Source organism: Hypanus sabinus, chromosome 23 (genome assembly GCF_030144855.1).
Source record: "Hypanus sabinus isolate sHypSab1 chromosome 23, sHypSab1.hap1, whole genome shotgun sequence".
NCBI classification, from domain to species: Eukaryota; Metazoa; Chordata; class Chondrichthyes; order Myliobatiformes; family Dasyatidae; genus Hypanus; species Hypanus sabinus.
The window spans coordinates 8,294,915-8,320,327 of NC_082728.1; the positions used below are offsets into that span (position 1 = coordinate 8,294,915).

General features: G+C 38.2%; 2 protein-coding genes across 2 annotated transcripts in view; one reads left to right on the plus strand and one right to left on the minus strand.

The window, feature by feature from the left end:
* psmd12 (proteasome 26S subunit, non-ATPase 12) overlaps window positions 1-18,881 on the minus strand; it is a 34,768-nt gene extending 15,887 nt beyond the window's left edge. The window contains exons 1-6 of the mRNA XM_059948288.1: window positions 18,631-18,881; window positions 6,910-6,969; window positions 4,559-4,687; window positions 3,933-4,040; window positions 1,655-1,759; window positions 2-151 (exon numbers count right to left, since the gene is read on the minus strand). Of these exons, the coding sequence (XP_059804271.1) occupies window positions 2-151; window positions 1,655-1,759; window positions 3,933-4,040; window positions 4,559-4,687; window positions 6,910-6,969; window positions 18,631-18,735 (657 nt within the window). The 5' untranslated portion in view covers window positions 18,736-18,881. The remainder of the gene's footprint in view (window position 1; window positions 152-1,654; window positions 1,760-3,932; window positions 4,041-4,558; window positions 4,688-6,909; window positions 6,970-18,630) is intronic.
* A 242-nt stretch (window positions 18,882-19,123) lies between these two features.
* The window catches only part of pitpnc1a (phosphatidylinositol transfer protein cytoplasmic 1a), a 298,049-nt gene continuing 291,759 nt past the window's right edge, over window positions 19,124-25,413 (plus strand). The window contains exons 1-2 of the mRNA XM_059948289.1: window positions 19,124-19,244; window positions 22,732-22,833. The gene's annotated coding sequence lies outside the window, so the exon portion shown is untranslated. The remainder of the gene's footprint in view (window positions 19,245-22,731; window positions 22,834-25,413) is intronic.

The following is a 25,413-nucleotide window of genomic DNA, read 5'->3' on the forward strand; positions in this document are numbered from 1 at the left end:
CCTCAGTATTCTCCCCCTGGAAGAACTTAGTGTTTATTTTTTTGCTGATGATCTGGGTTCGAATGTAATCCTTTATAGCTAAGCAGAGTCTCATTTGCTCCAAGATAAACTCAACCTTCTCCTTCTTCTCCATTGAACCGTATGTTTCAACCTGTTGGTTTAAGAAAACAGCAATTTAAAATAACAAAGTCTAATCAATTGTTATGGTAGTTGAATAGTTTTTCAAAACCATCCATTTGAACTAAGGTTTGTGCTTTAGCATTTTCCATTTACTGAGATTTGGACATTGCAACTAAGGCTGATATTTCTCATTCATTTCAAGTGCACACAAGAATGGATCTGCAATACCAAGGAGGCCAGATTGGATATGCACATTAGTGAACCAAGCAATCCAATAATCTTCCAGTCAGCATGACTAATGATCATTCCCCCCCACCCACAATTCCAGATTACTAAAAAAATTGCTGTTGTGAGATTTGAACTCTGGCCTCAGGATTATGAGCAAAAGTCAGGACCACTAGACCAGTACTTTAATTGCCGCAACACCACCATATCTGCTGTTGAAACTGCATTATGTAGTTGTGAAAACCTGAATATTCTGAACCAATTAGAAAGATCATAAAAAGTTAATCAAGCATAACATAAAAATTAGGAGCAGTTATAGAACATATGTCATTAGCTGGCCGAGGAGGTGGTGGATTCAGACACAAAGCACTATGCTTAGGAGGCACTTAAAACAGTTAAATAGACAAGGCACAGAAGGAGACACAAGAGTCTCCAGTCCTGAAACATGGTTTCCATCAATAATTCCTTTAGCCCTCATAGTTGGCACTTGTCCCAAGTTCCTCCAGTAGAATGCATGTTGCTCCTAAGGCATGGAGGATATAGTCCTATACTTAAGTTCATTAATCTATTCCAGGCCTTCAATTTTGAGATGCCTGCATTTTAATTTGGTCTCTTCAATTATCAAACTTAAACACCCTTGCATTTGTCCACCATGACCTTAAGTTCATAATTCTAAACTTGAACCTTTTGGTTTTTATTTTGTTTTCCTCCTACTGAACCCTCGCCTCCATAACTACAATATATTTTTGAGTCCAACTTTCATTTTATAACACTCCTGTTAAGAGCTTCCGGATACATCCTATATTAACAATACTCTTCAAAAAAAAAATGTTTTCATTTTTAGTGAAACTGAAAGCCCACCTTCTGAAGTTGATTGTTGTACGATCTAATACTAAGATAACTTTATCATTGAGGTAAAGAAAAAAAGAAAACACATTTTGCCATAGACTTATAGAGCACTACAGCACAGATACAGGCCCTTCAGTCCATGCCAAACTATTATTTGTGCCTAGTCCTGTTGATCTGCACCTGAACCATAGCATCCCAAACTCCTCCTATCCATATGTTTATCCAAACTTATCTCTACTTTGCTTGTGGTCTTTCAACTATAAAATTATGCCCAAATATCTTGAAATTATAACACACAACAAAATTTTCATGGTTTCTCTCTTTAGCCAGCATTCAATATAAATTAAAATGATCTATTTTGCTTGACAGGAGCTCACAAAGGATCACAATTATTTTGAGAAAACCTTGTTCATCATGATAGCATGCACGTTTTACTTGCCTAGATATCATTGACATTCACCTGAAGTTCTTGCAAAATGGCAGCAGCTTCTTTTGGTTCTCCAGCTTCCTCCTTTATCGTGGCCAAGTGTTTGGTTAACCGAGCACGCTCAATTTCTACATAAATCTGAAGGAAACAATTAATAACAATTATCCAGGTTTCAATTCACAATTCTTTTTGCTCTATTATTTAAATAACTTATTTAGAATGTACAGAAACATAGCAAGCTGGTGATCAATTTATTTTATTGAAATGAAAGCACAAATGACTTATGACATACGTCAAAACAGCTAATGCACGTTGAGATGAAAGCTATTTGACTATGGCTTAATTCACAATTTTTGATGATATTGTTAGCATAACTGTACCAAAAAGTGTAAAGTAACGGTCATACAGCATTTTTAGAATAAACATGATACATGCTAGCATGATTCCCCAACCCATAGCTATTGATGGTTTAGCTTGCTATGATTCAATAGCTAAATGAAGCCTTCTTGTATATTCTTATAGAATTTTTTTACAACAAAATATATAACGTGACGAACCTAAAAATCCTACACCATCAGAACTTCATTTTGCCTTAAATGGGCAACCCCTTCCCCAATAGCTGACTCCCCTCATTCTTCTAAACTCCAGTGAATACAAATCTAGCTTCACCAACCTCCTCTTATAAGGACAATCTGCCCATTCTGAAGAACAGAACTCGAAAAATTTGGCAGTTTTGGGACTTCTGGCATGTATCAGATAGCCAATTTTCCAGACTATTAGATGTTACTTCAATTACCCCAACACATTTGAAATTGACCATTTCTTTAAAAAAGTCAGTTTGTTTGATGACAAGTTTCCCAATTAAAAGAGAGGATGGGAACTGGGGCCTCAAGTGAGCAGGAGTAGTAGTCAGCCAGAAGCCAATTCATTGGGATTTCCAAATCATCAAATAGCAGATTTTTGTTGTTTTACTGTATTAGCCTTGCAAACTTTCTCTGAACTACTTCTGATCCATTTATTCCTTATTTAAATATGAACAGCAACACTACAAACCAAATGTGGCTTCACAAATGGCTTATATAATTGAAGCGCAAGATCCTTACTGTTACATTTAATTCCATTTGCAATAAGCAAAAGCATTCTGTTGGCTTTGCTTACTTACTTGCTGTAGCTACTACACACATCTGTCTTCAGTGAATGACGTATGGGGATGCCCACATCCTTCTTTCACCATAGAACTCCACAATCTCTCACCATGTGAAATACATGCTCTTTTATTTCTTACTTTGCTTACTAAAATTTCACATCTCAGATCATACCCAATTTGCCAGATCTTGACTAATCCACTTATTTATGCACCTTTGGTTGTTTGCGCAAACAGTGCATCTCACTGTACGTTTTGATGTGCATGTAATATATAAACTTGAATCCCTTTAGAGCTTTCTTATGTTCTCTTTAGAACTTTTTTTTAAAAAAAACTATCTCTGGGTCATCAGAAAATTCAGCAGCCATAGATAGCTTCAATGATTTCAAGCATGGCATTTCTTTCAATTGTAAAATGTTGAGTCCCAAGTGTGAATCTCATTGGCACACCATACATTACACCTCGCCAAGCAGAAAAATATCGACTGTATGTTTGTATGTACTAACAGAAATATACTCTTGTCCCATTTTTGCATATGACCAATGGACACATTACTACTGATGAATTACAGAGAAACAAGTGATGTATGACTGAGTTAATAAAAAAACATTGTGGTGTCCATTTCCAGTTAGTGAGCCTATCTTCTACCCATTCCAAACTGTTACCTCTTACAGTTAGCCATTTCCCTTGACAATAATCTTTGATGTAACAGTTTATCAAACGCTTCCTTGAACTTTTAGTATATTGACTGGTTCCAGTACCTGTGTACAGCACACACTAATTTTCAAAAAAAAAACACTATAAATTTTTCAAACATGATTGTTGCTTTTGCCTAAATTTACTTGGATTTTTCCAATTGTTCTCCTATTGCACTTTATTGTCAACTTCTTTCATTTTTCCCATGACAGATATTAATTACAATAACTTTCCTGCTTTCCGTCTCCCTCCATTTTTAAATACGAGTTACATTTGTTATTTTCTAATCCAAGAAAATATAGGCAACTATGTAAAGTTAAAACCAATCCACCAACTATCTAATGAGAGACTTTTAAGACCGAATTGTAATCATCTCCAAGGTTATATTAAAAAAACTGTATCTTTTCATGCTCAGCAGTATTGTAGGTATTACAAGAAGGGCGCTTTTGGAAATAGGTGGAACATACTAACCTTTCCAGCTGTGATAGTACGTAAAGTGTCAATTAGTCTCAATTTGATTGGCAAGTCAGTAATCTGACTGACGTATGTGCAGCACTCCTGAACCATTTTTGTTACTGCCTGCATAATAAAACAAAAAAAATTGATGCTTTTAACAACAATGACTGCAACATAAATTGGTAATCTATTAATATCCTCCCAACACACAAGTGTACTTCAGATCACAAGCAGAAAGAACATAATCTATATATTGAATACATAACACAAGTTTTAATTCCATCATTTGAGATCATAATTGCTAACAAGCAAAATATCCTTTTGCCATTTCAATGTTCACCAGCATCAAACCTGCTCTATGTGATAACACTTTCATATAGAAATGTAAAAAACATTAACATAGACAGGATTTCTTTTTTACTTTTGCTAAAAGCACTGATTTTACTCATGTTCATTTTTGTTGCATAAAAAGAAAAGCTCGTAAGTTTTATATGCCGATATTTGCCAACTAAATACCAATGTTGAACAATTTAACATGACGTCCATACTTCTGATAATAGATCACCTGGCAGGCATTTTTGAGAAATTTAAATACAGAAAACAATTTTAGTCACCTGTTCTATACAATCTGAGAACTTTACCTGTTTTAACTGACTTCTCCTTTTAGACAACAGTACGATATTTTCATTGAGTGCGTCCCAGTCTTTTGCATCATAACACATTTTTACTATTGCAACAAGGATTCTTGATGTGGAAGCCATATCAGAGGCCTAGAATTTATAATGGAAAAATAACATAATGACCCTGTAACAATTTTTTTCTAACTGTGGAAAAAAAAAATCAACCAAAAGTACTTAAACTTCTCAATTATCCAGAATTAATAAATAAAACTGCAGTTTGGCATAATTAAGGATAGTGAGGGAGTCTAGGACCAGAGGACACAATCTCAGAGCACAAGGACGTCCCTTTAGAACAGAAATGAAGAGGATGTTCTTTACCCAGAGCGTTACCCTTCATTATCACAGACGGCTGTGGAGGCCAAGCCTTTGGGAATATTTAAAGCAGGGTATGATAGGTTCTTGATTATTCAGGGCATCAAAAATTACAGGGAGAAGGCAGGAGAATGGGGTTAAGAGGGAAAATAAATCAGCCATGCTCAAATGCCAGAGCTGTCTTGATGGGCTGAATGGTCTCCTTCTGCTCCTACGTTTTATGTCATCTATATTAATGGATGATATTCATACATTGGTCAACACACATTGTTGGCCAAATGACCCACACTGTGCAGTACTGCTCTACATTCTATGACAACATGGTTAACATGAGTTGGGACATCATGTATCAAAAACTCAAGTCATTTGTGAGATCACAACATTAGTACTGTGTGCTGTTCTGGTTGCCAAGCTGTAACTGAACTGGAAAGAATGCAGAAAAGATTCACAAGGATGTTACTGGGACTGGAGAGCTTGAGTTATACGGAGAGGCTGAATTGGACTGGCAGAGCCTTTTCTCCCCCTGCAGCGTAGAAGCACAGAGTCATAACTTTATAAAGGTATACAAGGTCATGCCAGGGATAAATAAGTATTGTTCCTGGGGTAGTGGAGTCTAAAACTATAGGACATAGATTTAAGGTCAGAGGGGAAGATTTGAATGGCATGTGAGGGCTGACTTTTTCCCACCAAGAGGGCAGTGGGTACATGCAATTTTCAGCTATAGGAAGCTGTAGGGGCAGGTACAATTACAATGTTTGAAAGGTATTTGCTCAAGTATATGAATAGAAAAGGTTTGACTGAGCCAAATGCAGGCAAATGGGACTAGCTCAGATGTACATCTTAGTCAGCACAGGCATGTATAGCTACATGCTGTATAACTCTGTGACCCAATCAACAACATTCAGAAGAAATTGCACAACTAAGAGAAGGATGCCAAACAATTCCCTCCTGTCAGCTCTTCATTACATTGAGAAAATTTGCTATCACTGCAAAATCTGCAAACTGAGTTTTTTTTACTTTTAGAGCAAAAGATGGATACCCAAAAAGGCAGTTCAAAAATCAACTTCTATACAGTTGATGCAGAGAGAACTCCAACTTGGATTCTTCGACAAATAAAATTAAAGTTCTAAACATTTTAACTTTGCTATTTTATAGTGATTGAAAAAGAGACACCCATAATCTAATGTTCCAAAACATAATGACTCCTGTAGCTCACTCTTCCAAGTTTCACAAACAACAGTGAGATAGATGGTGCCAAATAAGGTGATTTAGTGATGTTGACTGAAGGGTAAATGCACCACAATTTTTTTTTCTTCTTCTAATGCTGCCTTGGGATCTTTTACATTTTCCTGAAAAACACATCTTGGCTAATCATGCTTGTTAGCACTAAAAGTCATATTCCATTCACTTGACACTTAACATAAGTTAATGTGCATAGCAAATTGAATTTAATTATAGGAGCAGCATTCAAGTCTTTCGAGTACGACTGGACCCCATGGTCTTCTGGTTCAGATGAGATTATTGGAACTAGACGGGAGAATAGTTTTGCTCATGGTGGAGTGGCGGAGCAGACTCAATGGGCCGAATGCCCTACTTCCGCTCCTTTGTCTTGTGATCTTGTGATTATGCCAACACTGAGAGTCTGAACAGTTGCTTTACCTTCGTTTGCCATTTGAGGAACAGACTTTTGGAGAAAAATACTGCAATGTTTGCCAAACAAATCTAGGATTACAAAGTAGGACCCTTGGATGGTGCTCAATAAATTATTTTAGTGGACAATATTGTGATCCCTCCAAATACTTGCTGGTTAAATTGCTGCAGAATGTAGTCCACTTATTTCATACTTCGATTCAAACTGAAACAAGCAATTTAGGCACAGTTATGCTTTGGAATGGTTGAACTTTGGAAAAACAATATTGGAATATACATAGTTTACTTATCTAAATGTCTTAGTTTAAGTTGGTTTCAATTTCACACAAAGTGATAAAATTTGCACTTACTGTTCGAGTCTGCTTTTCCAATGACAGAAGATTATCAATAGCTTCCTGCAGTCTTCCATCCTAAATTACAATGCATCGGTTATTGCAGAAACGTTACACAAATTTTAGCAGAAATCTATAAAAACACACCTTCTCTTCCTATTCCAAAATCAGTTCTCTTTGCAAAGTACATTCAGATATTTACTTCACAGCTCAACAATATCTCCCTCCTTTCCACATTCCTATGCAATTCTCTACTTGAATGTTATTCAGGAAATTCAAGTATGGCTGCATGATGGACAGGACAGCTTAGTCTCGTTGTAATGCTACAACGACGCCAACTGCAAGATCATGTTTCAATTCTCACCACTGTCTATTTGGAATTGGTGTTTTCTTCTCCGTTACCATGTAGGTTTCCTCTGGGTGCTTCCATTTCTACTCATGTTCCAAAGACATACAGTTACGGTCAATGAGTTGTTGGCATTGTTCATCAGAAGCATGGCAACACTGGTGGGGTTGATGGACTACCCTTGCTGAATTGACGCCAACAACCCATGTCATTGTATGTCTTGATGTACATGACAAATAAAACTAATCTTTCAGTTATTTTTGAAATGCAAGAAGTTTCTTTTCCACATGTATTACTACCTTTTGAATGAATGAAGCATTTTGATGATAATGCAACATTATAAATGTAGTAATTCACATCTTTTCAGTTCATCCAACAAAGGAGGTAAATAATAAAACAATGTAACTCAAGTTGAATTCTGTACTTAACGTTCTTTGGCTCAGCATGGTAAACACAAACATCAGCACAGTGCAAGGTACGGCTAAATAGCAGTCAAGAATGGAGCAAAAATGATACAGAAAAATGCACAAGTATAGGAGAAGTGAAGTGCAATAGAACTAGAGAGCCTACAATTGAGTTGAACTCAGGCCCCATGTTTAAAATGAAACAATGCTAAAAATAAACATCAATTGGTCAAGCAGCATCTATGGAGGCAAAAAGTGCAATTTGTTTCGGGTTGAGACAAAGGGATCAGAAAAACCTGTCAGTATGAAGCAGTACAATGAAAGGTGTGGTTGAAGCTGGTATTTATGCTTATCATAAGCAGTTGGAACCGGATGGGGAGGTGAGGACAGAGGCTGGTAGATGATGGTGGAGCTAGATGATGAGGGAATTGCGGGGGTGGGGGGGCAGATGGAACAATGCTGGTGCTCATCAGGGAGAAGGAACAAAAGGAGAAGAAAACTGTGTGGACAGATGAGTGTGCCTTGGTAGAAAACAACAAAATAACCTGAAATTCAATATTTATTTTATTGGGTTGTGAGCTATGAAAGCAGAACACGAGATGTTGTTCTTACAGTTTGTGTTTGGTCTCTCTATAGCAATGGAGAGGCTGAACACAGACAGGTCAGTGAGGGAATGGAATTAAGATTATACGCAACTGGAAACTCAAGATGGCCATTGTGGAACACAGGTGCTCAGCAAAACAGCTACCCAGTCCACACTTGGTTTTACCACTGCAGAAGAGGCCTCATCATGTGCATTGAATGCAGTAGACCAGGTTGGAAGAGATTAAGTGGACCTTACCTTAAGGTTATATTATAAGTTTGGATTCAATTATTATTTAATCTATTATAATTCAAATGGAAGATCTCCCCACTATAGGGTCGCGGTGCAGGGAAAGTGTAATTGCATTGGAGCTACTCGAAATACTGGAGACTGAGTGCTGGATGCATGGATGGAGAGGTTGATGGTGAAAGGTGAGGACCAAAGGAACACTTTTGTTGTTCTACTGGGTTGGGGGTTGGGGTGGTGGAAAGTAGGAATTGGAGGAAATATGTCTGAGAGCATCATCAAGTATCGCAGAAGGAAACCCATGCTTCCAGAAGGAGGACGCAATTTCAGAAGCTCTAAAGCAGAAGGTCTCACCTTGAGAAAAGATGTGGCAGAGATAGAGCAGCTGAGTAAAAGGAATGGCATTCTTATAAGAGGCAGGGCAGGACAAGGTATAGTTGAGGTCACTGTGGTAATTACTGTGTTTACTGAAGTTGCCAGTAACAGTTCTAATCCTGAGATGGAGACAGAGAGATCCAGAAAAGAAAGATAAATAGCAGATATCATCCAGGTGAAAGCTGAAGCTGATGGATTTGATGAGCTTTGTAGAAGAAAGTGGAAGAGACAGCACTGATGCACTCATTGACGTACCAGAGAAAGAACTGGAAGTGGGGTTGGGGCATTATGAAGTTGGAGGCAATCTAATATGATGAGATCCCAGGAGATGGTGACCTGGTGTTAGTCGGATCATGGTCTGGAGGGAGGTACAAGCAGGTATCAGCAAGTTGATGTCTGGCTTCTTTACAATACACACTGAGAAACAAGGTTACATAACACCTATTTATGCTCAATGTTTAAGAGTATATAGTGTGTAAAAGACAACATGTACAGTACTGGGCAAAAGTCTTAGGCACGTGTCAAGTGAAGATGCATTCCAAAATAATAAGAAGTTTCTAAATATTAAAAAAAACTAGAAAGAGCTGAAAACAGTACAAAATTAAATCAAATCAATACTTGGTGTAACCACCCCTTCCATCAATTCTCTTGGGTACATTGTTATGCAGTTTTAAAGAAAATCAGCTGGTAGCTTGTTCCCAACATCTTGTAGAACTTGCCACAGTTCTTTTGCAGGCTTTCTCACTTGCTTCTGTCTCTTCAGGTAATCCCAGAAAGACTCAACGTTGTTGAGACCAGGGCTCTGTGGAGGCCATACTATCTGTTGTAGAACTCCTTGATCTTCTTTTCGTGAATGTAGCTTTTTATGACCTTGGCTATGTGTTTCGGGTCAGTGCCCTGCTGCAGAATGAAGCTGGTACAGATCAGACACCTCCCTGATGGTATTGCATGATGGATGAGAACCTGCTTGCACTTCTCAGCATTGAAGATTCCATTAATTCTGACCAACTCCATTTACAGAAATGCAACTCCAAACCTGCTGGGAACTTCTGCACGCTTCACCTTTGGCTGCAGCCACTCCTCCATGTGGCGCTTTCCAGTTGTTCTCTGGACAAACTGCCTCATGTTTGAGCCAAAAATTTCAAATTTTGACTCGTCGGTCCAGAGCACTTGCTTCCATTGTTCAGCAACCCAGACTTTGTGTTTTTGTGCTTGGTGAGTCTTTTGGCTTCATTTCCACTTTAGAGGAACAGGGGGAGCAATTCTTCCATGAAGACCACTTCTGACAAGACTGCTCCAGACTAAAGAGCAGTTCTGGTGGTTTCTGTGACTTCAGAGATGACTGTAGTGCTGGACTTCTGATTTAAAAGAGATATCAGTTTTATGCATCTCTCGTCTCTGCATTCAGTTTCTGTGGCTGACCACTACATTTCTGGTTCTCAACCTTGCCTGTTTTTTTGTGCTTCTTCAGAACAGCTTAGATAGCACACCTTGAAAATCCTGTCTGTCACAATATTTCTGCTCAGGAGAGATTTTGCTGATGCAGGATGACCACCTTGTGCCTTGTTGCTATGTACACTCTTGCCATGGTATAAGAATTGATCACTTCAAGATTAAACACCCACATCTGCCATACCGAACCTTTTAGTTTGGCTGTCCTTTGTCCAGTTTGATTCCTTCTACACCTGTTTCTGTTCATCGATTTAGTTCATCCAACTTATTATGTCATTGATCATTAGCATCCTGTTTGTTCTCTTTGTTTAATCATGCACTGGGCTACATAACTACAAGGTAATTAAGTTTTTATTTGACAAGAGTTCTATTACTTAATATGTTACTTTCTCTGTAACATCTATTATTTTGAAAAATGAATGTTTGGAAAACTAAAATTTACTCTTTTCTGCTGACACCCTAATGCAGAAAACAAAAAAATAAGCATTTAAAACAAAATTTATATAAGAATTGAGAAACTGTGGTACTGTAAAAAGTCTTAAGTTCAGTCGGTTGAATAGACATTTTTGTTGTAAGGAAATACAAATTAATATGACAATAGATGAGTAATGAAAATACCCGGTGAATTACTTAAAACAAGAAATGAGTGTGCTAACTTTTCAAGAACAACTGGATGCCTTCCTCAAAATTTATAGGAAAAAAGTGCTAAGTTATAAATAATTACATTGATGTTGCTTATATGTATCTTACTTTCTAAGAAACAAACTGCAAACTTGGCACATTCGCCGTGTTTAAAATAGCTAACTTGATCAGAATATTACAACTACATTCTGCTGGAACATCTTAACTTTGATATTGTTCTAAACCACTCTTAGTGATTTGTGTTGAATAACCCACTGAAAATTAAAGTTTTCCATTTCTACAAAAGCATTGCCTGTTAACATTTTGAATGAATTTTAGAATGTGCAGTTGGTTTTATTCAGAATTTTGTTGATCTGATCTCTCAAGAATTAAATCATATGGACATGAGGGGCATGAATAAAGCTCACACGTTGAACATCCTCTCACCATCTGCTGTGAGTAATAGAAATATTTCTGTGGTAAGTGAAACAGTTAATGTTTCTTTTCATCAGTTCAAGAGGGCCTCAGAATTGAACCATTAACCATTTCTTTTTCCACAGATGCTGTCTGATCCATTGAGTGTTTATGGTATTTTCTGTTTATATTTCTAGCATTTAATGCTTTTAATGATTTTCTTTTGCTATCAGTGCTCTACTTGCTTCTCCCCTTCTTCTACGCTTCTACTCCCTCTTCAGACAGCCTTGACCAGTGAACTTCAAAGTGGGGGCCTATGCTTATTGAATATCAGTTTTATCTTCAATTACATTCTGTATCAGCAGATGTCCTGCAGCATTTTTTATGCTTACATCTGGGAATTAACCTGTGCTTAATAACCATGAAGATTGCTTCTCCTAGCTTAAGCTTATGTTCTGGGCATCAATTATGTAGGTTTAATGTAGCCAGTTATACACTTGACTAGTTTATCTTCAGTGTTTTGAATCAAAGACCACAACTTGCTTTCATTTCTTTTTATGCTATGAAGTCTGAAATATTCTTTGACTTCACACAAACTTACCCGTTAGTCAAGGTATTCTAATGCAAGTGTTAGGTAAAAAGATGGTATTCTAATTGCATCCAAAATGACCCTAAGTCACAATGGGCACAAGGCAGACAGCATAAACCTGGGGATCAAACAACATTAACAATGAAATTATTTTCTTGCTTCACTACATTGGCAATGCTGTTCTACCCCAATGAAATACTGTCAAGTTTTGCTATAATTATCTCTAAAATTTAAAGACTTCACTCCTCCCAATGTCTTTTTCCAGATTCAGTGAATTTAATTATTTTTCACCTGTTTCTGATTTGATAAGAACTTAAAATCAAGGATGCTAAGATAAATTATCCTGTGATTTAATTTTATTTTTCTAAGACATTTTATCTTTCTCAGACTGGAGGCCTATGACTAGTGGTATGCCTCAGGGATCTGTGCTGGGACCATTGTTGTTTGTTGTCTATATCAATGATCTAGATGATATGTGGTAAACTGGATCAGCAAGTTTGCTGATGACACTAAGATTAGAGGCGCTCTGGACAGCTAGGAAGGCTTTTAAAGCTTGCAGAGATCTGGATCAACTGGAAAAATGGGCCAGAAAATGGCAGATGAAATCTAATGCAGATAAGTGTGAGGTGTTACATTTTGGAAGGACAAATCAAGGTAGGACGTACATAGTAAATGGTAGGGCACTGAATAGTGCGGAGGAACAAAGGGATCTGCGAGTTCAGGTACATAATTCCCTGGAAGTGGCATCACAGGTAGACAGGGTTGTAAAGAAGGCTTTTGGCATCCTGGCATTCATAATTCAAAGTATTGAGTAAAGGAGTTGGGATGTTATGGTGAGGTTGTACAAGACATTGGTAAGGCCAAATTTGGAGCACTGTATACAGTTCTGGTCACCTAACTACAGGAAGGATATCAGTAAGATTGAAAGAGTGCAGAGAAGATTTACTAGGATGTTGCTGGGTCTTCAGGAGTTGAGTTACAGGGAAAGGTTGAACAGGTCAGGACTTTATTCCTTGGAGTGTAGAAGAATGGGGGGGGGATTTGATAGAGGTTTACAAAAATTATGAGGGGTATAGACAGAGTAAATGCGAGTAGGTGCTTTCCACTTAGATTAGGAGATAAATACGAAAGGACATGGCTTTAGGGTGAAAGTGGAAAGGTTTAGGGGGAACTTCTTCACTCAGAGAATGGTGGGAGCGTGGAATGAGCTGCCACCTGAAGTAGTAAACACCGGCTCACTCTTAAGTTTTAAGAATAAATTGGATAGATACATGGATGGGAGAAGTCTGGAGGATTATGGACTGGGTGCAGATCAATGGGACAAGCGGAATAAAGTTTTGGCACAGACTAGAAGGGCCGAATGGCTGTGCTGCAGTGTTCTATGGTTCTAAAATGCTGTTAAATTTTTTAAAAAATGACTCAGGTTGAATTACAATTGATTTCAATATTCATTACTCAACTGTGATCGGGAAACTGAAATCACCTTTCTAAATTAAATTACAAACTTTCAATATGAATTATTCGTCACCATTTAATTTTAGATGAAGAGATAATTTGATTATTTTAGTTCAATTAAATGAGATTTAAAAAAACTTGCCTCAAAAAAAAAGGTTAATCTGGAACTCTGGCAATGCAGCATGTCAACTAGCTTTCTAAAACACATTCAATGGTGAAAATTGTGCGATCTCTCTTCATGTGGGGTTCATCAAAATACTGATACCTAAACAACACAATGAGGTATTAAGGCGGATAACCAAAGCCTGGTGACAGGCAGTGTTTAAAGACTATATTAAAAGAAGAGAGGCAGACATATTGAGGAGGTAATTTCCCCTTCTCCACTCAGGTCCTTTGAGGCAAAAAGCACAGGTGCAAACAGTAATTATATTTAAGAATCAAATGGATAGAACTCAGTGGTACTTAGAAACCAGCCCAAGTGCCTCAATATTTAAATTTACTGGAGTTTATACCAAATGTCCATAAATAGAATAACTTAATTTTATTTAAAGTTGCCTTAAAAGTTTAGCCCTCCAAGACCTTGTTGTGGTTTGGAGGCTTGTGTGCCTCACTGATCTGGAGAGCTATGTTGGCTGAAGTCAGAGTTTTATGCTTTGGCTTTTGGCAGGGTCACCAATGCCAAACAAGTCAAAGGGTAGAGGCCTGACTAAAAGTGGTCCACCAGTCCTCCAGGTTTGGAGGTTCAGCTCAGGGCTAACAACCATGACTAGTAAAAGAAAACTGTTGCAGAAACAGCAATGAAAATCCTTCTATATCTGAGTGCGATGGTTTTCCTGCGTCTCCACCTGGGATTTGCAGGCTGATGGTTGTGAATTACCAGCATGTTGAAGGAAGCCCTGAACACCGCCAGAATGGAGGATTTTCAGCAGTGTAACAGGCAGTTACTAAAAGTTTAGTAGAATTCTGCACATAAGAAAGACAACTGTCATTTTATAAAGACCATAGCTTTAACAAAACATAAACTATAGGAATAAAACAGGAATCAATTTCTATATTAAAATTCAGCTCTGTTATTTAGACTGGGCAGTTTATAAGTCAGGTTTTGAAACTACAAACCAAGACATAGATTTCAAATCTTATTTGATTGGAAACTTTAAAAGTTAGGATAAGCTTGATTGAAGTAAGTGAAAATGTAGTCAAAACTGCTTTGCATCAATGGAAGTATACAACATGTTGAGGAGTAATTTAAAATAAAACCATTCAGTCTTCTCCAGCTAGAGGTTCACAATGAAAACGGGTGGTAGCATGTCATTAGTAAGTTCACCTAAAATATGAAATCGATATCCCCATGAATTAATATAAACTCAAAATGATTTTTCATACAGTGTAGTCTGTTCATTCTTGGAGTGCAAAGTCATCTTTACATTTCAAAATGTTACCATCTTATTGGTGCATAATATTTCAGCTTTTGAGGGTGAGGAGTTTGGAAACTGCTTGTTGTGTTCATAAAGACTGAGCTAGAGGAATTAAAGATAGAGGATTTAACATGAAATGTATTCATGCAATCAACTCTTTCAATGAACATGAACACACAGCACAAAATTATTTTTAAGGTGTTGAATTGGCAGCTGAAATTAGAATCCATATAATTATCTGTTGTGTGGAATTGAAAATCACACTTTTAAGAGACATTTTTCTTTCATTGTAGAGAAGAGTGATATAAATTCTTACATCCCCTTCCATAACTTCACAATATTTTGTAGTGTGCTAAAGACAATAAAGTATTTATCAAATGCTCTGAGTAATTTGCAAATGTGGAGCCAAATTGTACATGGCAAGTGCTCACAAAACTTCAATGTGACAATGGCTGTTAACTGTATTTTGTAATCAAAGTACAGACCACTTTAGCTCCCCTAATTGAGCCTCACAATTTATCATTGTAATACTAAAAAAAAGTTAATTCTATGTGGCTGCTAAGAATCCATCCAATCAATATATATATATATATATATATATATACACACACACACAATTTTACCCCAGTACAAGAGTTAAAATAAAATGGATAAAGACATAAGGGACATTGAGATGTATGAATAGGATTACAAGTATTTTACTTCCATAAAGGAGAAAATCATGGCATAACCTGTTTCCATGTTGGTAAAATTTGTGAATTTCCAGCTCAATGAGATCAAAGGAAAAACCTCTGGTGTAAAGGCAAGTGGTCTGGATAAAAAAAAATTATCAGGCAAACAAGAACCAGAAGTAGAGTCTCTTTTCTGTTTGCTAAAATGGTGTGTGGCATGGGTTTCAAATTGTTAAGACTTTATATGAAGGTACCAAAGCCAACATTATTAAATTCGCTGGTGCTAAATAAGAGGACATGGACGCTACAAAATAATTTTCATTGGTTTAGTGGATGGGCAGAGATGTAACAAACAAAATATGTTGTGAGAGAATGTGAACTGTGGCAAGAGAAATATAAATACATATAATCTAAATGGTGACAGATTGTAGAGCTCTCAGATGCAGAGATCTGGGTGTTTTGAGGGCATGGTTTGCAAAAAGGCTAATATGCAAATACACCACATAATTAAGCAAGAAAACCAAACATGAAAGTGGAGAGGTTATGCTTCCATTATATGCAGCACTCTGGAGTACTGTTTACAGTACTGGTCTCATTATTGAAGGATAGATGTGAGTACGCCCACAAGCAGGTCGGAGAAGAAATACCACACCAAAACCTAGAACAAGCAGGTATTCTTACGACAAATTTCTGGATAGGTTAGGTTTGCATCCACTAGGTCTTAGAAAAGTGATACATTGAGATCTGATGGGTTTTCACATGATGGATGTGGCGCATGTTTGATTTTGTGGGAAAATCTAGAATGGGGATTACTGTTTAAAAATGAAGAAATCACCTGTTGAAGACTGATGAGAGTTTTGAGTCTTTGTAAACCTTCCACACAAAATGCTGGAGGAAATCAGCAGGTCAAACAGCATCTATGGAAAGGAATAAAGAGTCGACATTTCGGGCCAATACCCTTCATCAGGGCTGGAAAGAAAGGGAAAAGAAGCCAGAATAAGAATGGGGGAGGGGATGGAGTACAAGCTAAAAGGTAACAGGTGAGGAGTTAGGCAGCTGAGTGGGAAGGTGGGGGATGAAGTGAATGCTGGGAGGTGATGGGTGAAAAAGGTTACAGAAGGAATCTGATAAGAGAGGATAATGAACTGTGGGAGAAAGGGACAGGAGTGGGGCGAGGAGAGGGGAAGGATGGGAAACCAGAGGATGGTGATAGGCAGCCAAGAAGTGAAGGGTTGAGAGAATAACCAGAAGAGGAATTGAAAATGAAAGAAAGAGGAGGGGGAGAAATCACTGGAAATAAGAGAAATTTATGTTCATGTCAACAGGTTGGAGGCTACCCAGACAAAATATGAATGTATTGATCCCCCAACCTGAGAGTGACCTCCAAGTGGCAATAGATCTTCACAAAGTGGTAGAAGCATAGTCTTTGAATATTTTGAGCCAAAGGTTTGTACACTTTTGATTAAAGAAAAAAAAGTTAAAGGTTATTGTGATCAGAGTGGGATTCAGAATTAATGCTGGAATCTGATCACCCATAATCATATTAAATGATGAAGCAGGCTTGTTGGACCCACGCCATCTCCTAATTTGAATATCCAATGTATATTAATACTTGGAACCATTCTCAAGACCTAAATTCTTCTATTTACTTAATTAATATTGTGGACAAGGTCTCTGCGAAATTATAAACATTACACATTAGGGACAAAAGTTTCAGGCAAAGGCTTCATTGGAGCTTTTCTTACCCATACAGTTTCCTGGGTGAGGGAATGACACAGTTAGAACATATTAAACAAGTGCAGATGTAGGCCAGTTGGCCCCAAGCCTGCTCTGCAATTCAGTAACACAGCTAATCCAGTCTTGGCCGCAATACTAATTTCCCACTCCCTTTCCATATGCTTCAAGCCCTTTACTGTTTAAATTACTATCAAACTCTGTATGTGAACATGCTCAATGATTCAATCTCCACAGCTCACTGGATTAGCAAAAGTCAAAGATTCATTGTGAGACCACAATTGGTGCAGATCAGAAATAACATCTCCTCCTCCATGACAATCAATACTGGAACACCTCAAGGATGAGTGCTTAGTCCACTCTTCTACTCTCTCTCAATAGGCAAATATGCCACTGACATAACTATTGATAGAACTTCAGATGCTGGCAAGGCAGCGCACAGGAATAAGTTAGATCAGCTGTTTGCGTGGTGTCACAACAACCTTGCACTCAATGTCAAAAAACTAAGGAATTGACTGTGGACCTCAGGAAAAGGAAGTCGAGGGAACACACACCAGTCCTCATCAAGGTGTGAGCAGTGGAAAGGATAAGCAGTTTCAAGTTTATCGGGTGTCACCATCTCTGAATCTATCCTGGGCCCAACATACTGATGCAATTACACAAAAGACAAGCCAGCAGCTATATTTCTTTAGAAGCTTGAGAGGTATTGGTATGTCACCAAAGACTCTTGAAAATGTCTACAGATAAAGGTGGACAGCATTTTTACTAGTTGCATTACCATCTGGTATGAAGAGGACACTGCACAGAAACACAAAAAGCTACAGGAAGTTGCAAAATCAGCCAACTCCATCATGCCCACTAAATCTTCCCACCAACTAGAACATCTTCAAAAGATAGTGCCTCAAAAAGGAAGCATCATCATTAAGGACCCCCACCACCCAGGACATACCCTCTTCTCAATACTACAATCACGGGGAAGTACAGGAACCTGAAGACACATACTCAAAATTTCAGGAATAGCTTCTTCCCCTCCGACATCAGATTTCTGATTGGGCAATGAATCCAACACTCACTCAGTATTTCCTTTTTTTTACACTACTTAATTTATATTTTATATAAATATTGTAATTTATAGTTTTCACTGCTATGTTATGCAGTGTACGGCTACCGTAAAACAGATTTCACGACATATGTCGGTGATATTAAACCTGATTTTGTATGTTTCTAGTTGGATTTCAGTAACTTATCGCACGTTTTTTTTTAAACGGGTTATTTTTCTCCGCGCTCCTTGTTTCTAGTCAAACAATTACTGATTAAAATGCAAAGCCGGTGTAGTTGTGCAGCCAGCCGAGGCCTGCTACCTCCAAGGGCCTAGTTCACTCCGATCACTCAAACCGCATGACTCAGTGACTATTACAAATGACAGACACTCACTTGGGCCATTTTCTCGTATTCAGGGAGTTGCTGATCCACCGTAGAGCTATAATCCATCTCCATTTTTACAATCCTGCCATCGGCTCGCTCAGTTGCCTCCGCCATCGTCGCTGTACCTTGCTTGCTAACTATTCTCTTTTACTTTCTGAATGAAAGGTCACGGCAATCCTCACCGCACAAAAAGGCCCAAAGCCGCCGTAACCCAGTAACAGGCGGTGGACTCAACGACTCCTCGACGTGCGCGTCATTGCGTCGTGCAGTCACTGGCGGAGGACGTCTCGTGGCGCGCGCGAAGGAGCGAGCTCCCTTTGCCGCTCGAGCATGGCGGCGTCCCGCGAGGATGTTAGCGCGCAGCGCGCCGTTGGGAAGGGGATGGTGGTTGTCGTCGGTAGCGGAGGCATTAACGGGACGTTCTGTAGTCAGAGAACGTGTGCGACTGCATTCAGAGTAGCAGAACGGTGACTGTTTTAGTTTTTCTTCATTTTAGTGAGGTATTTACTATAGATTTTCCGAAATTAAGAGGCACCAAGCCCTGAGGGAGCATTGCAGCCGCCGGCTTGTCGCCAGCTCTCTCGGACTTTGACCGGGGAGAGACAACCGTGGAGCCTCTAAATGTGCGTGGTGAAATTTACCATTAATAAATTGATTTTAGTATTAAAAGGAGATATCAAATATAAAATAATTCCCTGTTTGACGAGGCGACAGTGTCAGCGTCCTGTCAAAAGCTGTTTGGGCTCAAAATAATCGATTGAGTTATTTTCATGTTTGGGGACACACGGGATTCCAGATGGATCATATTTTATGCCATTTACAATTATTTTAGGCACCAAGGACTATGGTCCCCCTGGGGCAAATGATTAACACACTCAATGCGTTTAATGACTTTCACTCAACCTTGACTTTTCTGACAAAAACAAAATTCTCTGAATGCTGGGAATATTCAGCAGGTCTGACAGTCTGGAGAGGGAAACGGAGTTGACGTTTCAGGTCAATGACTTTTCATCGCTGATTTGTTCTCATGCAGATCAATGTTGTGCAGTAACATTTTGCTAGTTGCTTGTTGAGATATTTGCAGCAGAGGAGGGCCTATTCGGTCTTGGAAAATATTACTTCACTAAAGGCACAGACTGTCTTTCACCTACTGTGTCAATAAATTGACTTCAATATCCATTAATTTTACAAAAACGTCCAATTAACACTGATAATTGATGGTTAGGTGTCATAATTCCCAAAAATTCTGATTTGTTCCTCAATATCTGATATTTAGATATTAAAATAAGGGATGAACAAATGTATAAAAATGCTCAATAAGGCACAAATTAACCTTTTTTTTGCCTTTCAATGTCTTCATTAAAATTATTAACTGAAAAACTGTCTGTGGAGTAGATATTTATGCTTTTTGGTTTGAACCTGTGAAGCAAATGCGAATGGTGCATTTCTGAGCATGTGCATGTACCTAACTCACCAGAATACATCATTAATATCTGCTCATATGTATTGTCTCGGTTCCTTCAAGTTCTAAAACTTTGCCCTGTAGCTTTTTCTTCGAGTAATTGTGAAAAAAAAGGCATAACTGAAATTAAATTTATAATGGTAGTTTCAGTGGTGTAGTGTTTAGGATTGTTGCAACACGACCAAATTCTACACTGATCTTGGTACTGTGTGTGTGGAACTTGCCTGTCACCATATTGGTTTCCTCTGGGTGTTTTGGTTTTCTCCGTACCCCAAAGACATGCTGGTATGTCAACTTAGCTACTTAACTGACCTCTTTTGTGTTGGTAAATGACAACACAGATTCAGCGTGGTGGACTGTGTGAAAGTGGGACGGTAGTGTAGCGAAAAATAAGAATAGGAAGAACGGGGTTAACAAGATTGCTCTCTGGGAGTTGAAATGCGTTCAAAGCACACAATGACTTCTTTCTCTACTATAGTATTACTATAAGGTAATATATATTTTAATAAATTATTTAGTGAGATACAGGGTGGAATAAGCACTTCTGGTCCTTTGAGCTGCATTGCCCAGCAACCCTTGATTTAACCCTAGCCTAATCAAAGACCTGTACGTCTTTGGACTGTGGGAGGAAACTAGAGCACCTGGGAAAACCCACACATTCCACGAGGAGGATATATGGACTCCTTACAGGTGACATTGTAATTGAACTCTGAACAGCAACATCCTGAGCTGTATTAGTATCATGCTAACCACTTTGCTACAGTGGGGCCCATTTATGCATTTGTACTTATGTCTGTGTGAAGGTGGTTTCAAAAAAAGGGCAAATACTCTGATTGCTCCACTATTGCAGTTCATGTTTTGTCTTTATTGACATAAAATGTATTAAAATGAGGCTGAAATAAATGTGTGAGATAGGAAGGATGGTACATAATTTGTAATACTTGTCAGTATTCAAAAATTGTTGATGTTGATAGCAGTAAATGATGTGGTCAACAACTAGAAAATATTTCCACTGTGGGAATTGGTATAAAAATCTTGTAATTTGATTACAAATTTCCCACCAGCAAGGCAACTCTTTTCTCATTACCATCCACTGGTTTCCTTTGGTTGATGTATTCATACTTCCTGTCACACATATAAGTGTGCATCACTCACTCTATCATTAACATTAAGCTAAGGAAATAAGCTTGATTCATTAGCAAGCGTGGAAGAGCACTTAAGGAGCTCCATCAGGTGCACCTAAAGATGAGTTCCCCACTCCTCCCCTACTACTTCATGACATTATAGGTCTATGTGCATGCTGAAGAATGTTATAAACTGCCAATAAACATGATCAAACTTAGCAGAACTGCTGTATCCAGGGGTACAGTAGTTGAAATACTTGCAACCATCTTAAGCCTGATGTACTGATTGAATAATATCCTCGTCTTCTCCTGTGGACCACATCTTTACTAAAGCCAATTTTATTTGCTCTATGAGATATGAAGAAGTGAGTCTACCAAAGCCAACATCTTGGCTGTGGTGCTGAAGACCTATGGTCCAGAGCTTGTTGCACCTTAAACTAAGCCATTCCAGTTTAGCTACATCCACAGAATCCATTTGAAAACATGGAAAATTGCAGAGATATATCCTATCCATGGAAAGACCCATCTCATCCTCCCAATTATCAGCAAACAATTGAAGGGATAATGGGCAGTATTAATTAATGGCACTTACTGATGATCAGATTGGTTTTCGCCTGAACAATTTGATTATAGTCTTCTTTCCCACCAAATATGGAAAGAGAACTGAATTATAGAGCTGAGGTGAAGGTAATTCCCTCGATATCAAATTGGTATCAAAGAGCTCTTAAAATTGAGCAAAAGAAAAGCAAATTACTGGAGGAACTCGCGTGGTCTAAAGTAGGCAGTTTCACTGATTTACAGTATGTTTAATTCTGTTTTCATCTTTGAAAGTGGAACAGAATATAATTGCATGAAACAAGAACTGGACAACTTTTGGAATTGAGCTCCATGACTGGCAGGGATATTCAAGTCACATAAATATCAGACAATGATAGTCTCAAAGATAATAGAAATCTAATAAGCTTGTTTTCACATTCAGTAGTAGGTGAAATCCTGGTATCAGTGTTTTTAGGGTCACTGTTTACCAGTAACTCAACTAGCCTCATAAATACTGGGGTGACAAGATTAGGTCTGGACTGGGAAATTCTATGGTGCGTGATTCACCTTCTGACCGTACTTCATATCTATGTCATCATCAGTAAGGCATTTCAAGTGGGGGATGGAATACTTTCCACTTGCCTCAGTGGCAAGTCTAATAATACTTAAGAACATGCTGGATTGTCATAGTTATTTTCACCCACCGTACTGAATATTCACCACTACCAGTAACACCCAAAGAAGCTGTCATATCTACCATCTATAAGATACAGTTCCATCAATGTTGCGGAGATTCTTTATCAACATGCACTCTTCACCTAATATATGACCCCCAACCTGGCTTTGCAAACAACGTTTTCCAAAAATAAAACACTGCAAACAGTTATGATTAGTTTGTTCTGATGAAAGGCTGTTACCAGAAAAATTACTATCTTTTTTGTAAGTACTATCTGATCAGCTAAATATTTTTATTGTTTTCTGTTCCAGTTTATCCATGACAAAGTCCAGTTTAAGACTGCATAAACTAAACATGGAATAGCTACTAATATAGAAATAGCTCATATCTTCTCATCATCTCTGACAAAAAATGTGAGTTCATGATTTTTTAATATCATAAAGATTGAAACCAGTCACTTCTTTTGCTTAACCACCCTATCCAATATCATACAATGTTCTCAGCTTCTCTATTTCTGAAACATCAACTCTATTTACCTACATAGATGCTGCCTGACCTGCTGAGTTCCTCCAGCATTTTGTGTGTGTGCGTTGCTCTGGATATTTAGCATCTGCAGAATTTCTTGTGTTAATGATGTTAATTCTCTGGTTTCATCCCATTGCCTGATTTATGCTGCCCAAGCTCACCTTATCCAATTAACCCAGTCTTGTTTACTTGATCCCATTATCAGCAAATTATTGCTTCCCCCAGCCCATAATTTCATCAATATTAGCCAATATTGTCAAAAATATATTCCCTCAGAAACTTTACCATTACCACTTTCAAATATGCTATCATTATTGTCTTCAGACATTAATTCTTTATATCCTCCCCTGTCCTTGGAAATTACTGAAAATCAAAAGAAAAACTAAAGATGTTAGAAGTCGATAAAAGCAGCAAATGGAGGAAACACGCAGCAACTCAGGCAGTGTGAGATATGTCTTATTCACAGAAAAATGGAAAAATCTAGTCTAACTAATTACCTAGATCAATTAGCACTTGATTATCAGCAAAATGATGAACAGTATTGTTAACTATGCAATAAAATAAGCATTTACCAATAGATAAGTCATTTTGGACGATAAGGCTCTGGACCTCATTACAGCCTCTGTCCAAATATGGACTGGAGACCTGAAAACATGAGATGAGGTGAAAGTATGTGATCTTGATATCATGGCAGTGTTTGAATGAGTATAACATTGTAAACCCCTGAACTCCAATGGCAAGAGGCACACCTTTGGAAAGTCACAGGATGACGAGTACGCTCCAGTCTACATTAACGGAGACATAGTGGAGAGAGTGTCCAGTTTCAGGTTTCTGGGAATACACATCTCGGAAGACCTTACATGGTCCACTAACACCACAACAATAATTAAGAAAGCACAGCAACGCTTGTTTTTCCTTAGGACGCTGAAGAAAACTGGTCTACCTAAACAGATGCTGGTGACCTTTTACCACTGCACCATAGAGAGCATCTTAACATGCTGCATCTCTGTGTGGTATCTCAATTGTACAGCAGCTTCAGTGGGTCGTCTCTAGTGCACAGAAGATCATTGGGACACAGCTCCCAGCCCAAGAGGACACCTACAGCTTACGCTGCCTAAGGAAAGCTACAAGCATCTGTAAGGACAATACACACCCATGCAATCATATGTTTGAACTTCTTCCATCTGGCAGACATTATAAGATTTTCTATGTCCGCACTTCCAGACTGAAAAATAGCTTTTTCCCCAGAGCTATAATCACTCTGAACCAATCAATCAAGCATCATCCATAAATTTGTTATATTGCTACTTTTAATACTGGTTTTATGGCTGTCATGCATCTGAGTTGCGCTTTTGTACTGCTGGACATTGCTTGTACTGGCTGGTTACTTGATTTTATTTATTGTTTATTTGTTTTATAGCATTGAGTATGAGTGTTGCAAACTCATTTTCGCTGTATTGGTGCATGACAAATTGTACCATGCAATGACAATAAAGATAGTTCATTTCATTTCACAAAAATTGGTTATGATGCTATAGGATAGTCATCCCAGACTTAGAGTTCCCTCAGGGCAGGTTCTAGACCCCAGTCACAAAGATTTATCAATGTCCTTTACTGCAATATAAAATCTGAAATGGGGACATATACTCCAAACATTCAGAGCACGGGAATATCATTGTCACATTCAGATTTCTCAATTTATCACATAAACATTGAAACATACAGGGAACGTATCATTTGCATTAACAACCAGCATACTCAAGAATGTGTTGGTACACATTCTGGTAGCCTACCCACAATGTTCCACAGAACAACGCAAGCAGCAAGAAGAGGAACAACAAAATAAATCCTTTTCCTATCCCTCTTACCTACACACTCATATACCCAGACAGAGCTTCATCCCTAGAACAGGCTTCAGGTGTCCAGTCCTTGTCCTCATATTGTCAGACTACAGACATTGGGCCTTTAACTTTGAACTTTACCCCAGGATTTGCTGATTACTGTTTGACCTTTGGGCCTCGACTTCTGACTCACAAGGATCCTGAGTGATCTGGAACATCATGACTCCTTTAGGCCTCTACCTTCAAGTCTTCAATCTTCAGATCTCTATCTCTGAACTCTCCATGTTCTGGACTTCAACCTGCAGCTTTGCCCTTCAGATTTTGCTCTGTTTGACCTTAAGGTCTTGGCTTCTAGACTCATAACCCTGCAAACTGGATGGTCAGTTTTGTATTGCAATGTACTGCTGCTGCAAAGCAATAAATTTCATGATATATTCCTATAATATTGAACTTTCTGATTCTCTGCCTGTTCTCTTCCAAGTCACACCATAGGGGGGTAAGTGTTTCAGGTAGATAATTCACACCATGGTCTCAGGGGTATTTAGGGATGGATAAAAAGTGGCCAAATTCTAAAAATTTAACTTAAAATATGATTGATTCCAGTGGTTCAAAAGATATGCTCACCAC